A 14,466-nucleotide genomic window follows, 5' to 3' on the forward strand; every position below is an offset into this window, starting at 1 on the left:
GTATTCCAATAGTTTCCTGTTCATGGCAGGCTTCAGCTTTGGTGGTTCCTGAGTTATTTTTGAACATCTGAACAATTTTGTGTGATCCAAGGGTGACACTATGGGTAATATTGGCAAAGTGATGACACGTCAGAAACCTTTCCAGTTACATGTACATGTTTTATGTAAATCTACAATTCTCTTTCTAAGATAGTTACTGAGCTCCCATTTTTCTGAGTACTGGTCAGTTCAATGTAAAAAAAAATCGTTTTATATTGGCAACAAGAAACTACCAAATTATTAAAAGATTTAAGTGAATGTATGTATATTTTTTGCCCTGCTTGTGTACCTTTAACCCTGTTGTGGATTAGAGAAAATAAAAAAATAAATTTAAACCTGCTCATCCAATTCTTCTTCTTTAAAGTCATTAAAGATTTATGCTTTACAAGTCATTCCAACCTTAAAAAAAAACCAGTTCAAAGAAATCAAGCCAAAAATGATGAAGAAATGTAAAATTCTGCATACAACTGTATGATTACACTCTGCAACACCACCATCACCTGTCGCCATTTCCAAAGACATACAGTTAGACAAGTTTCATATTGAAAATTCTGAAATATTGGACACGCCCCTTGCTACAAAAGTAATTTGTAAAAGTGAGCTTTGTTGTCTGACACTGAAGCGGAGGGAATTTGCAATTAACTTTCTGTGGATACCTGACAAGAGTATCTTCTTACTGAAAGTAAAGCTGGGACCATGGTTTTGCCGTTCACAAGTTTTGCAAATGGTTGGTGTGATCACAATTGTTTGTTACACCCAGATATGTGTGTATGTGTGTGTGTGTGTGTGGGCGGGGGCAGTACACAATATATTACCATGCAACAACCACACATGGACACCCTTGGACATGTGCACTGTTCAAATACACGCAGGAGACATCTACTGGACAGCAGCTTAAGGCTAGGATACACGGGTAGCATTTGGCAGCAATACCGCCAGTAAGGAGGAAAATGTTTTCTATTAAATGTTTGGTATTCACAAGACCTCAAATTTCTTGTGATGAGTAATGCTGTTGTATCAGTATTCTGGGTCATAGTTAAGTATAAATTTTAACCACCTGCAGTTTCACCAATGAACCATGTAGGGTATGGTTAGGGTTAAGTTAGATTTAAGACGTAAACTAGCATACGTTCAATAACCGGACTTTATCTCCACTGTGCGTCAATTTTTGACCAACACTTCCTCTGTGATATGATTTTCATTTGGATGTCCGAAATAAGTGCATATTCACTATACAAGCATAGAACCTAACCCTTACCCTAGCAGCACGTTGTTTTTTTATTTATAAGAGGCAAATGGAACATATATTTTTCTTATGCCATACACATGGGGAGAGAAATCTAAACCAATGAGCTGTCAGACATTGCATCACATTTTAGCACTCATGTCATAAAGTTCAACAGATTAAAGTTTTCTGACTTGTTTCTAGATCTTTGCAGATGAAAAGATTTGGTAAGGATTCTCAGCTGAGGTTGTCTCACATGTCTCAACTGTCATTGTAAAGCACTTTGACCTATCTAATAGCTTCAAAAAGTTACCCATGTAACAATGCCTGAAAACATCAGATATCCTCCATGTTCTCCCAACAGTAAAACATTATAATAAAGTTAGATTTATTTCATTTACAGCAACAATAAACATTGTTTAGATAACCAACCAATTTCAATAGTTCTTGATTTCCAAATGGGATTTTTTCCCTTGCTGGAAAAGGCTGATTCCCTTTGTGATGAAAACCTCCAATCTTCCATCCAATGCTCAGGCTTTCTTCCTGTGATTTATTAGTGCTCTCTTTTTCTGTCAGTGTGTTTTTTTTCTGCAACACAAAAGAGCAAATGTTCAAGAATGATAAACTGAGTGTTATTATTACAAAAAATATATTATCTGTATTATCACAATACAGGAAAAAGTACAGTAATGAGAAGTACTAGGAGTGCAAACCTCCAGCAGCGCAGCTCACTTTATGGGCAGTATGTAATTTTAAGGTGATACTATTGGATTTTGTCTATATTCATTTAGTTTCCTTGTGCCAATTTGAAAAATGGCACATGTGAAATGTAAAAGTGAGATCAGAGGTCAAATGTGACATGATATATTGGATATATTGATGCAAATTATAATGTGATATTTAGATTGCCCATATATGATATCCTAACATATATACACTACCTCACATTTTTGTAAATATTTTATTATATCTTTTTATGGGACAACGCTGAAGATATGACACTTTAATACAATGTAAAGTAGTCAGTGTACAGCTTGTATAACAGTGTAAATTTGCTGTCACCGCAAAATAACTCAGCATACAGTCATTAACGTGTAAACTGCTGGCAACAAAAGTCCACGCCTAACTTGTGCCCAAAGTGTCAATATTTTGTGTGTCAGCCATTATTTTCCAACACTGCCTAACTCTGTTTGCAATGGAGTTCACTAGAGCGTCACAAAGTGCCACTGGAGTCCTCTTCCACTCCTCCTTGATGACATCATGGAGCTGGTGGATGTTAGAGACCTTGCGCTCCTACATCTTCCATTTGAGGATGCCCCACAGACGCTCAGTAGGGTTTAAGTCTGTAGACATGCTTGGCCAGTCAAGTTACTTTATTTAGCAAGGCACTGGTCTTTTTGGAGGTGTGTTTGGGGTTGTTAAAACACACTGATGAGAAGTGGGCTACTGGAACAAGAAGGCACAGGTGGGCAAGAGATTAAAATAGGGCGCTTTTGGAAATGTTGGAATGCTACTACGCAAGTAACCCCAGCGGAAGGGGTTACATGAATAGAATGAGGGACCTATGGATTCTTCGCTACCCAGCATCCAGATTGATTGCAAAAGAACCAGCAGCTCAGTGTTCCAACATTCAGAAGAAAAAACTGCTCTCAATGAGAAGAACTAAGGGCTCAGAGAAGTACTCAAGAAGATGTGGAGGTGAGTGGCTCCAGCAGAACCCAGGAGCAACATCTGAGATCTCTGTCCAGAAGAGCGCAGTCCTGGCACAGCAAAGATACTGCACAGGACCTTCAAGCTCCCAGGCCTCTGGTAGACAATGCAAGCTTGAAAGATAAAGAGTACCCTGCAAGGGTGAGAGGAATCCCCTCTCACCCCTGCGATATATCTTAGTCTCCCCTTGGTCAGTGCATACTGTTCAGTTCCCTGGTTTTATTTTCCTTGTGGTTCCTTGCCAAGAGTTAGTTGAGCTAGTTTTGTTCTTATAATCCTGTTGGCCTATGGCTTTTTGCATCAGCTGAATAAAGGGCTAGCCTTTTGTTAGCTTCCATTAACCCAACTTGCATTTGGGTTAATTTGGGTTGTACAATTTATGGATGTTAGCATTAGAGTGTCAGAAAGTTATCAGCTAATTTCTGGTTAAAAAAACCAACAACATGGCAGTCTAACGTGATAACACTGAGGTCTCAAAATGCAAAATCCAGAAACCAGTGGGTGAACACATACTGGGCATAACCTTCTCTTCTCTTCTCATTTGCAGTGAGCTTCTTGGATGGCTATATATTCGGTCTGACCACTAGCAACTGTGTGTGCATTCACAATAACACTTTAACCTGGACAGAAAGTAAACATCATCGGTGTGATTACCTGTTAGAGTGGCTCAGGGTAGGTCTGTCTTGGATCATAAGTCATGTCAGGAATGTAGGGCTCATGGAGGTCAGGGTCTAGCGGCAGGGTGTCCAGTGGCAGATCAGCATAGCCATATGGGGGGTAAGAGCCATCTAACTCTGAGATGCAGAGACAGACATAACCTGAGTGACTGGTGGTTTGTATTTTTCAAACTACTCAAAATTAAATACACTGCTCCTAGTGTTACAATGAGGATTTTTTGTCAGCACTATCAAATCAAAACCTTCAGTTCACCTCCATTATGGCTCTTAATTTTAAATTTGTTTTGGAAATTTTAAATGCCATCCCCACACAAACATGGATACATATTGTTATAGTTTCATTGTATCAGATTGTATGATGGAGGGAATCATCCCCCTCTTCATCATCCCCTCAAGATGGCCGTAGTGATAGAGAGCACAGAAACAGCTCTTACTAAAGTCATCAGTGACCTAAACAACAGTGACTCACAGAGACTTTCAGTTTTAGTTCTACTTTATTTCACTGCTGCATTCAACACTGTTGATCATGACAATTTCATTCAAAGACTTCATGACTCAGTTGGTTTAACAGGTCCAGTTCTCAATTGTTTTTCATCATATCATATCAAAATCTCTGTTTCAATTAGCAGTTTTAGATCTATATATAAATATTTAATCAGGGGTTCCTCAAGGGTCTATTCTTTGTTTATTATTCTTTAACCTACATGCTTCTTCTTACTACTCTCACAAAGAGTCATCCCGCCAATCTTATGTTGATGATACACAATTGTGCTAATGTTTTTTTTTTCTGATGATTGAACCTCTGTTCACAAACTAATGAGGTGCATCGATGACATTAATTTGCTGGATGCCTCAAAACTTTTTGGAATTAAACAGAGACAAGACAGAAATATTTCTTGTTGGTCCAAAATGTTAGAGACTGACAAACTGCTCATATATACTATTCCTGTCTCTGAAACGAGTTAACAACCTTGGCATCATTTTGGACAGTTTTAATAATTAGATCAAAAAAGGTCACCACAATTACTCTCCTTCACTTACAAATATATGGTTAGGTTAGAAAGGTTAGAGAATTCTTGTCTCAAACTGACTATAAGAATAAGTCCATGTATTCATATCAAGCAGGTCTGTTTGCAGGATTATCCAAATCCTGATGTTCGTTCAATACGTAGCAGTCAGAGTTCTTATAGGTATGCAAAAATTTGATCATGTTCCCCCAGTATTGAAGTCACATTATTGGCTCCTGTGATCTGTGTCCTTTCTTTTCAGTGGTGGTGTGACTACAGCACATTTGAGAGAAACAAAGATGAATGTTGGATCTACGGACAGGCCGGCCACTGAAGGTATTTATTAGTGGAAAGTGTTATAGCGCTAAGAAAAATTAAGAAAATAGCAAAAGATACAAATTTTGGAGGAAAACATAGGTAAATGGAAAGACAATTAGCAGGAAAATTTGATGTTAATAAATTCAAAGAGATTTGTTGGCTTAAGTGTAACCTTCATGAAATTAAATCAACATGATTTTTAAAATATTTTATCAAGACTTATACACGTCTGATAACAAAGTAAGTATGGACCTGCTGAACACATTCTTTGATAAAAAGATAATACCACAAATTTCACAGGGGGTAGGGACAAATGGGAAACTCCCTAACAGAGACAGATGTAAAGGAAGCTATCCATGCAATGAAAACCAGAAGGACACCAGGAATGTCAGCTCGAGGGCGTTGCTATCCTACCCTGGAACACCACCAAGCCATTGGTTCAGATATGTGGATGACACCTGGGTGAAAATCAAATCTCAGGACGTACTACATTTCACGGATCACATTAACTCGGTGGACCAACACATCAAATTCACCAGGGAGGATATGAAAAGTGGCAGGTTAGCCTTCTTAGACTGTGAGATTTCCATCAGTAATGGGGGACATCTAAAAGCTGACGTGTACCGTAAACCTACACATACGGATCAGTATCTAAGGTTTGACTCTCATCATCCACTGGAGCAGAAACTGGGTGTCATCAGGACGCTACAACACAGAGCTTAACACCATCCCCACTGACACAGCGGCCAGGGAGGCAGAAGAACAGCACATCAAGAAGGCCCTGAGTAATGTGGTTATCCCAGCTGGACTTTTGTCAAAGCTGGGAAGGCACCTAAAGAAAGCTCCAGCCGATCCAGGAGAGAAGGACAACCGCTGCCCAGGCGAAAACCTGTAGTGATCCCATATGTGTCAGGAGTATCGGAACAGTTGAGACGCATTTTTTCTAAACACCGCATCTCTGTGGCTTTTAAACCCCAAAATACGCTGCGCCAAAAACTGGTCCACCCCAAGGATCGGGTCCCCCGACACAAACAGAGTAACATAGTGTACGCTGTTAAGTGCCAGGAGGATTGCCAGGATTTATACATCGGGGAAACCAAACAACCTCTAGCGAAGCGGATGGCACAACACAGGAGAGCAACCTCATCAGGCCAGGACTCTGCAGTCTATTTACACCTACAGGCCAGTGGACACTCTTTCAAGGATGAGGATGTACACATCCTGGACAGGGAGGAACGCTGGTTTGAGCGCCGGAGTCAAGGAGGCCATTTACGTGAAAAGGAAAGACCATCTCTGAATCGAGGAGGGGGCCTAAGGGTACATCTTTCGCCATCTTACAATGCTGTGATTGCAGCCATTCCCCAAATCTCTGTGAATGGGACTCATGGCCATTGATCAGTGTTCTTTGATCAGTGGGTTTTGGTCAGTGATTGTTGATCAATGGTCATGAGAATTTGCATAATTATGATTAAGGAACTGACCTCACAGCCCATTGTTCCCTCAGTGGGCTGGTTTCAGTCATTATGCAAATGTACTGTTTATAAGGTTTGGGGAAACCTGCAGTCAGCTGAGACTGAAGAAGTCACTTGGATGAGTGACGAAACGTTTCTCCCACAAAACGCTACGTCCAGATGAACAGATTCAACTTTTGGAGAGTCAGCTCGACTTCTCAGCAGTTTTATGACAAATTTATAGATTTGCGATGTCAATTTTTAACTGAAGTATAACATGAAGCTTTTGGATATGGACTGCTTCCTGTAAGTTGTATTTAGGCAGTAATATCACTAATTCCAAAAGGTGATTTAACTGATCCAGGTATTTACAGAGCGATAAGTTTAACCAATGTGGATTGCAAAATTCTATCCAAAGTATTAGCAACAAGGCTGGAGGTTGTACTACCACAAATTATTCATAAAGATCAAGTAGGGTTTGTCAAGAATATAATATAAGGATAATATGAGGAGATTACTACTCCTGCTGTGGCTAAACAGAAATAACACAAATCCTGTATTGGCTATATCTTTAGATGTACAGAAGGCTTTTGATAGGGGCCAGCTTCCCCGCTGACCCCAGCAGGCACCCCTGTTCCCTGGAATCCATCAAGGCCATGGGGCCCAGGCTCATCTGGACCAGGGCCCACCACAGCAGCGCCAAGCCCCACACAGCCCGGGGCAGCCCACCCGACCCCACTGCAGAGGAAACTACACCCACCCTATCATCCAATCATCTCCCAGACTACATAAGACAATAGACACCCAGGTTGAGTCCATTTACCATCTTTTTAGAGCCATTAGCTATTCAAATTAGAGAAAATGCAGAGATTAAAGGTGTATTCGTGGGAGGTAGAGAACACAAATTGTTCCTGTATGCAGATGACATCCTGGTATTAAGCCAAGAACCTACTAATTCTATCACAACGCTATTAGAGGGGAATAATAATTAATCTGTGTTTTCCAGGTACAAAATTAATTGGCATAAATCAGAGGTGATGCTAGTCTCCCAAGCTTGTAGTCATAACCTAATATCAGGCTTAACTTTAAGTGGGTGGACAAAGGAACGAAGCATCTTGGAATTGAATTGAACCCAAATATTGAGGATATTATGGCTAACAATATGGGAAAATTAATAAACAAAATTAATAAAAACTTAGACAAATGGAGTAAACTAAATTTGACATAGTGGGGAAAAGTAAACACAGTAAAAATGGCTGTAGCATCACGTATCAACTATTATATGGGAATGTTGCCTATCCTACAGCAGATGTTACAAAGTTACAATAATATGATAAAAATAAAGATAGTCATTGCTGACTTTGTTCAGTGGTGTGAGCACTCTTATCTCCAATTGAACATATCTAAAACAAAAGAAATGGTTATTGATTTTAAGAAAAAACAAAATGGGCATGGAGTCACTTTAATTGAAGATCAGAAAATAGAGCAAGTGCAATCATATAAATATCTTGGGATCATAATCAGTGAAAAAATTAACTTTGATGAGAATTGCAAAAATGGTCACCAGCACCTTTACTGCCTCAGGAAACTTGCTCATTTCCACATTGACTGAAAAATTGTAACTTTGTTTTATCGTTCATTAAGTCTTTTTTATCTTTTAGTTTGGTGACATGGTTCGGTTAGACCTCTGTCACAGAGAAAAACTCAATGAATCAGATAGTGAGATGGTCCAGCCATCTGGTAGTTGAGTCACAGTCCTGTTTAGCCTTCCAGTACTCTAATGGTTCCCATCCTCTGCGGGGTGAATTTCAGCTTCTTTCCTCAGGATGAAGGTTTTTAGTTCCAAGATGCAGAACAAAGCGTTATAAAACCAGCTTTGTCCCTGTTGCTGTCACTGAAATCAATAACAATTGTTTTTTAATTTAATTCATTTTATTTAACTACTAAATATGTGTTTTGTCAGGTTTCATTAGGTGCGTGTGTTCGTGAAGGAATGCCAAATGCTATCATTTTTCTGTAAAGCAAATTTATCTATGGGTATAAATAAAGGAACCTTAAGCTTAGATTTTCTTTGGAAGGGTGGTGAACCCCGTATTAACATTAATCAACTTTCCCAACCAAGAAAGATAAGGGGGATTAGCCCTGCCCAATATAGAGTATTATAGCATCTCTTTTGAAATAGCTTGATTAGGCAAAAATTGGGCAGGGAAAATCGATATAGATTGGATTTTAATAGAACAAGAGCTTGCATCTCAGTTCACACCAATTGATATTTTATCACAAAAAGTAAACAAACAGGGTAAGACACAAAATCCTATTTTGAAGTTTTGGAGAACACAATGTGCTCTGAAACACAATTTTCTTGTGTATCAAAGTACTTACCATCTGGAAGATACGTAGGCTCCAAAGGAACTGCAGTATGGGCCTGTGAAGACGTTGTCAGACATAAATACAATAATACTTTTTACTCGAAAAAAGTAAAACATTACCTATTATTTAAATGTAATACATTACATCACTTAGTTATTCCCTAGAGGAATCACTGCATAATATGGCCTGAGATGTATTATCACATAATTAGTCTTTAACAGTATAAACCTTAGGCTACAGTCAAATAATAAAATTAATTAATAGTAAAATGTGATGACTTCCAGTTATACCACAGCAAGTAAATAATATTAGTAGATCTAAAAGGAGACAGGAATGCTATGTTTCTGAATCTGTCAAGTCAACTAGTAATTATCTGCCTTTGCCAATTTTTTGCTAAGAAAGAGCAGGTTGGAAGTTCGTCCACAGATGATTAAGACAAACCAAAATGAGGTCAACACTCTTTAAGAGTGGGTATGGCTTTTGTGCCAACACCTCTGCACACAAAAGCACACAGACATCCACAAACATAGTTTTTTTTACCATTTCCCAGGCAGCAGGGTCATGCTTGAACAGCGAATGTGTAAGCTCCACTGACACTCTCTTCCTGTAGTCGGAACTCTTGTCTTCCGAAATGCGGAACAACACTGCTGCGGCATAGGTAGCTGGAGGGAGATGGCAACATCAGTTATGTACAAACAGAATTAATTATCAAGTCCTTTCAAGAATGAACATATTTTGAGTGTAAGGAAGCTTCTGTGTTACAGAAGTGTATGTACATATAGATCCATGATGGACTGTATGTGTGTGTTCCTAAACCTCTGAATGGGGCCTGGGATGATGAGAGATCTGCACAGTATCTTGACTGGACTCTTTTGGATACAGACCTCCAATCTTGTTCCTTAAATCTGCTGGAGCCACTCTTCAAGTCTACCACTGGGACCACTTTGGACTTTACCTTCCACATCTGCTACAGATATTCCTTCAGCAGTGGGTACTTTTGGATTTCGTGGTAGTTGGTGTAATGTTTATTGGAAGTTTAGTGTTTATTAAACCCCCCCAAAATATGACTATCCAGAGTTGGGACCAGGAAGCAGAGTTGCAGTCTTACACGCCTCTCTGCAGCTTCTCTTCTCCTGCTACCCCCCAAAAACCCATCTCCATAGAGACTGTGTCAGCTCCCAAACAGAAAAAAAATAAACTAAAGACCAGCAACAAACAACTTAATCATAAAAAAATCACAAAGAAAGAACAATACAGTATCCACATCTGAACCAAAGAGTAAAACAGTGAAATGTGGATTATTAAATATTAGGTCTCTATCCTCCAAGTCTCTGTTAGTACATGACTTAATAATTGATCAACAAATCGATTTACTCTGCCTTACAGAAACCTGGTTGCAGCAGGATGATTATGTTAGTTTAAATGAATCAACACCCCGAGTCATTCTAACTACCAGAAACCTCAAGCACAGGCCGAGGGGGCGGTGTGGCAGCAATTTTTCACACCAGCCTATTAATCAACCAAAGACCCAGACAGAGTTTTAATTCATTTGAAAGCCTGATGCTTAGCCTCGTCCACCCCAGCTGTAAAACTCAGAAACCAGTCTTACTTGTTATCATCTATCGTCCACCTGGGCCTTACACAGAGTTTCTCTCTGATTTCTCAGACTTTTATCTGATTTAGTGCTCAGCTCAGATAAAATAATTATTGTGGGTGATTTTAACATCCATGTAGATGCTAAAATGACAGCCTCAACATCGCATTTAATCTGTTATTAGACTCAATTGGCTTCTCTCAGAATGTAAAAGAACCCACCCACCACTTTAATCACACTCTAGATCTTGTTTTAACATATGGCATAGAAACTGAACATTTAACAGTGTTTCCTGAAAAGTGTTTTCTCTGTATTTATTATTGTGCTATCTACTGTACAATATAAAGCGCCTTGAGGCGACTTTTGTTGTGATTTGGCGCTATATAAATAAAATTGAATTGAATTGAATTGAATTGAAAACCCTCTGCTGTCTGATCATTTCCTGATAACATTTACATTTACAATAATTGATTACACAGCAGCGGAGAGTAGACTTTATCACAGTAGATGTCTTTCTGAAAGTGCTGTAACTAAGTTCAAGAATATAATCCACCCACTGTTATCATCTTCAATGCCCTGTACCAACATAGAGCAGAGCAGCTATCTGAACGCTACTCCAACAGAGGTCGATTATCTTGTTAATAATTTTACCTCCTCACCACGCACGACTCTGGATACTGTAGCTCCTGTGAAAACTAAGGCCTCAAATCAGAAGTACCTGACTCCGTGGTATAATTCTCAAACACGTAGCCTAAAGCAGATAACTCGTAAGCTGGAGAGGAAATGGCGTGTCACAAATTTAGAGGATCATCATTTAGCCTGGAGAAATAGTTTGCTGCTTTATAAGAAAGCCCTCCGCAAAGCCAGAACATCTTACTATTCATCACTGATTGAAGAAAATAAGAACAACCCCAGGTTTCTCTTCAGCACTGTAGCCAGGCTGACAAACAGTCAGAGCTCTACTGAGCCAACAATCCCTTTAACGTTAACCAGTAATGACTTCATGAACTTCTTCACAAATAAAATTTTAATCATTAGAGAAAAAATTAGCAATTATCATCCCACAGATGTAATATTATCTACAGCTACTTTTAGTACCATCGATGTTAAGTTAGACTCTTTTTCTCCAATTGATCTTTCTGAGTTAACTTCAATAATTACTTCCTCCAAACCATCAACGTGTCTTTTAGATCCTATTCCTACAAAACTGCTCAAAGAAGTCCTGCCATTAATTAATGCTTCGATCTTAAATATGATCAACCTATCTCTAATAATCGGCTATGTACCACAGGCCTTCAAGGTGGCTGTAGTTAAACCTTTGCTCAAAAAGCCATCTCTAGACCCAGCTGTCTTAGCTAATTATAGGCCAATCTCCAACCTTCCTTTCATATCAAACATCCTTGAAAGAGTAGTTGTCAAACAGCTAACAGATCATCTGCAGAGGAATGGCTTATTTGAAGAGTTTCAGTCAGGTTTCAGAGCTCATCACAGCACAGAAACAGCTTTAGTGAAGGTTACAAATGATCTTCTTATGGCCTCTGACAGTGGACTCATCTCTGTGCTTGTCCTGCTAGACCTCAGTGCTGCGTTCGATACTGTTGACCATAATATCCTATTAGAGCGATTAGAACATGCTGTAGTTATTACAGGTACTGTGCTGCAGTGGTTTGTATCATATCTATCTAATAGACTCCAATTTGTACATGTAAATGGAGAGTCCTCTTCACCCACTAAGGTCAATTATGGAGTTCCACAGGGTTCGGTGCTAGGACCAATTCTGTTTACATTATACATGCTTCCCCTAGGCAGTATCATTAGAAGACATAACATACATTTTCACTGCTATGCAGATGACATGCAGCTCTATCTGTCCATGAAGCCAGGTAACACACAACAATTAGTTAAACTGCAGGAATGTCTTAAAGACATAAAGACCTGGATGGCCGCTAACTTTCTGCTTCTTAATTCAGATAAAACTGAGGTTATTGTATTCGGCCCTGAAAATCTTAGAAATATAGAATTAGAATAGAATAGAGTAGAATAGAATAGAATTCAACTTTATTGTCATTGCACATGTCACAGGTACAGGGCAACGAAATGCAGTTTGCATCCATCCAGAAGTGCTTTAGCCATGATATAGATATATTACAATATATATTAGCAATAATATAGATATGTAAGTATATTACAGAAATGGGTCTATTATGGTATGTTATAATGTACACGGTATGAAGTATGTTATGAATATTCTATAACTATAAGTATGTACAGGCTGTAGTGAGTACAAGCTATGTACAGGCTATGAACAGGATATAAATATGAAAAACTATACAGAATATGTGATTGTGATTAGAGGATCACCAGGGGGTCCTTTGTCTCTCCTTGGGGGGATACTCCCACTGGGTTCAAATCTGGGACTCTCAGCCATTTGACCTTAGAACTGAAGAAGCTTCTCGGATGAGAGGTGAAACGTCTTCAAGCAACTTAAAGAAGTCCAGACGCTTTTCTTTGCAAACTCCTTTGACTACGATGACTTGGATGACTGAGAACCTTCACAGACATATACAGAATATGAAATAAAAAACTATACAGAAATATGAGATATACAGTTATACAGAAATGTGAACTATGCAAGTTATGAACAGTTGTAGGATTAAAAATTATCGTATGTACAGAATGATTATTTACACACAGCTATACAGTAGTGCAGTTAAGATAAGTGAGATATGTGGATAATTTCTACAGAGGCTATATAAAGTGCTAGTGGTGATAAAGTGCTAGTGGTGGTTCAGTCCATGGTTCAGTCCATGTTATTATTGTGTGTTTGAGGGTACAGTTGTCCATTGTGTGTGTGTGTAGGTGGTTGTGGGTGTGTATATGTTCAGTCCATGAGTTTAACGTGGGTCAGATGTCAGGAGGCAGAGTTCGGGAGTCTGACAGCTGTGGGGAAGAAGCTGTTCCGGTACCTGGTGGTCTTAGTCCGGAGGCTCCTGTAGCGCCTCCCAGAGGGTAGGAGGGTGAAGAGTCCATGTGATGGGTGACTGGGGTCTCTGATTTTCCCAGCCCTTTTCAGACACCGCTTCCTGTAGATGTCCTTTATGGCAGGAAGTGGTGCTCCGGCGATGCGCTGGGCAGTTTTCACGACCCTCTGCAACGCCTTCCGGTCCGAGGCAGAGCAGTTCCCGTACCAGACTGTTATACAGTTGGTCAGGATGCTCTCGATGGTGCAGCGATAGAAGTTCACCAGGATGTCTGAGGACAGGTGGTTCTTCCTCAGAGTCCTCAAGAAGAAGAGGCGCTGGTGAGCCTTCTTGACCAGCTTGGAGCAGTTGGTCATCCAGATGAGATCCTCGGAGATGTGGACTCCCAGGAACTTGAAGCTGCTCACACGCTCCACAGCCATCCCCTTAATGTGGATGGGTGGATGTGGGTCAGCATTCCTCCCAGGGCTCACAAAATTTCAAAATCTCTGGTAGCCCTTCGGGCAGGCCCTCTTCAGTTTTTGGTAGCCCAAAATAAATTTAAGTAGCCCGAATAAAAAAGAGAGCAATTTAATTTAATGTTTTGTTTCCTTTACAATATTATACATTAAAGTATAATATTGTAACGGAAACAAAAATTAATCAGAAAGTTGTTGAAATACAAATCACAACAACTGTATAAAAATCACAGTCATCAACTCAAATGCTTGGTTCTAATTGAACAGAAATTTCTATGAACTTGTAAGAACTGTGTAGAACATGAATCAGTCTGTGTCAGATCCTGAATCTGAAATTTCCACTGAAGTCAAGGGTAAGAGGTACCACACTCAAAAAAATGAACGAGGTGGATTGTTCAGTGTATATTAATTATTTATTTTCATTTTACTTAAAATATATGTTTTTGTTAAGTTAACATATGTTTTTCTAATCAAGTCTACGTAATTGTGTCTATTATTCACTGTACATAATACTAATGTGTTACTTGATGGCATAACATTTAAGTTAAGTCAATTAGGATCAATATACTTTGTATATCCACAAGGTGGCAGTAATGCAAAAACAGTTGTAATGAAACCGCGAAGAACAAGAAGGTT

General features: G+C 39.2%; 1 protein-coding gene across 1 annotated transcript in view; it reads right to left on the reverse strand.

Annotated features, from left to right (window-relative positions):
• Positions 1–454: 454 nt before the first annotated feature.
• The window catches only part of LOC116319670 (junction plakoglobin-like), a 126,056-nt gene continuing 112,044 nt past the window's right edge, over positions 455–14,466 (reverse strand). Inside the window, exons 16-19 of the mRNA XM_039611199.1 lie at positions 9,338–9,459; positions 8,810–8,852; positions 3,629–3,768; positions 455–1,852 (exon numbers count right to left, since the gene is read on the reverse strand). Of these exons, the coding sequence (XP_039467133.1) occupies positions 3,632–3,768; positions 8,810–8,852; positions 9,338–9,459 (302 nt within the window). The 3' untranslated portion in view covers positions 455–1,852; positions 3,629–3,631. The remainder of the gene's footprint in view (positions 1,853–3,628; positions 3,769–8,809; positions 8,853–9,337; positions 9,460–14,466) is intronic.

The sequence above is a fragment of the Oreochromis aureus genome, linkage group 4 (genome assembly GCF_013358895.1).
Source record: "Oreochromis aureus strain Israel breed Guangdong linkage group 4, ZZ_aureus, whole genome shotgun sequence".
NCBI lineage: Eukaryota > Metazoa > Chordata > Actinopteri > Cichliformes > Cichlidae > Oreochromis > Oreochromis aureus.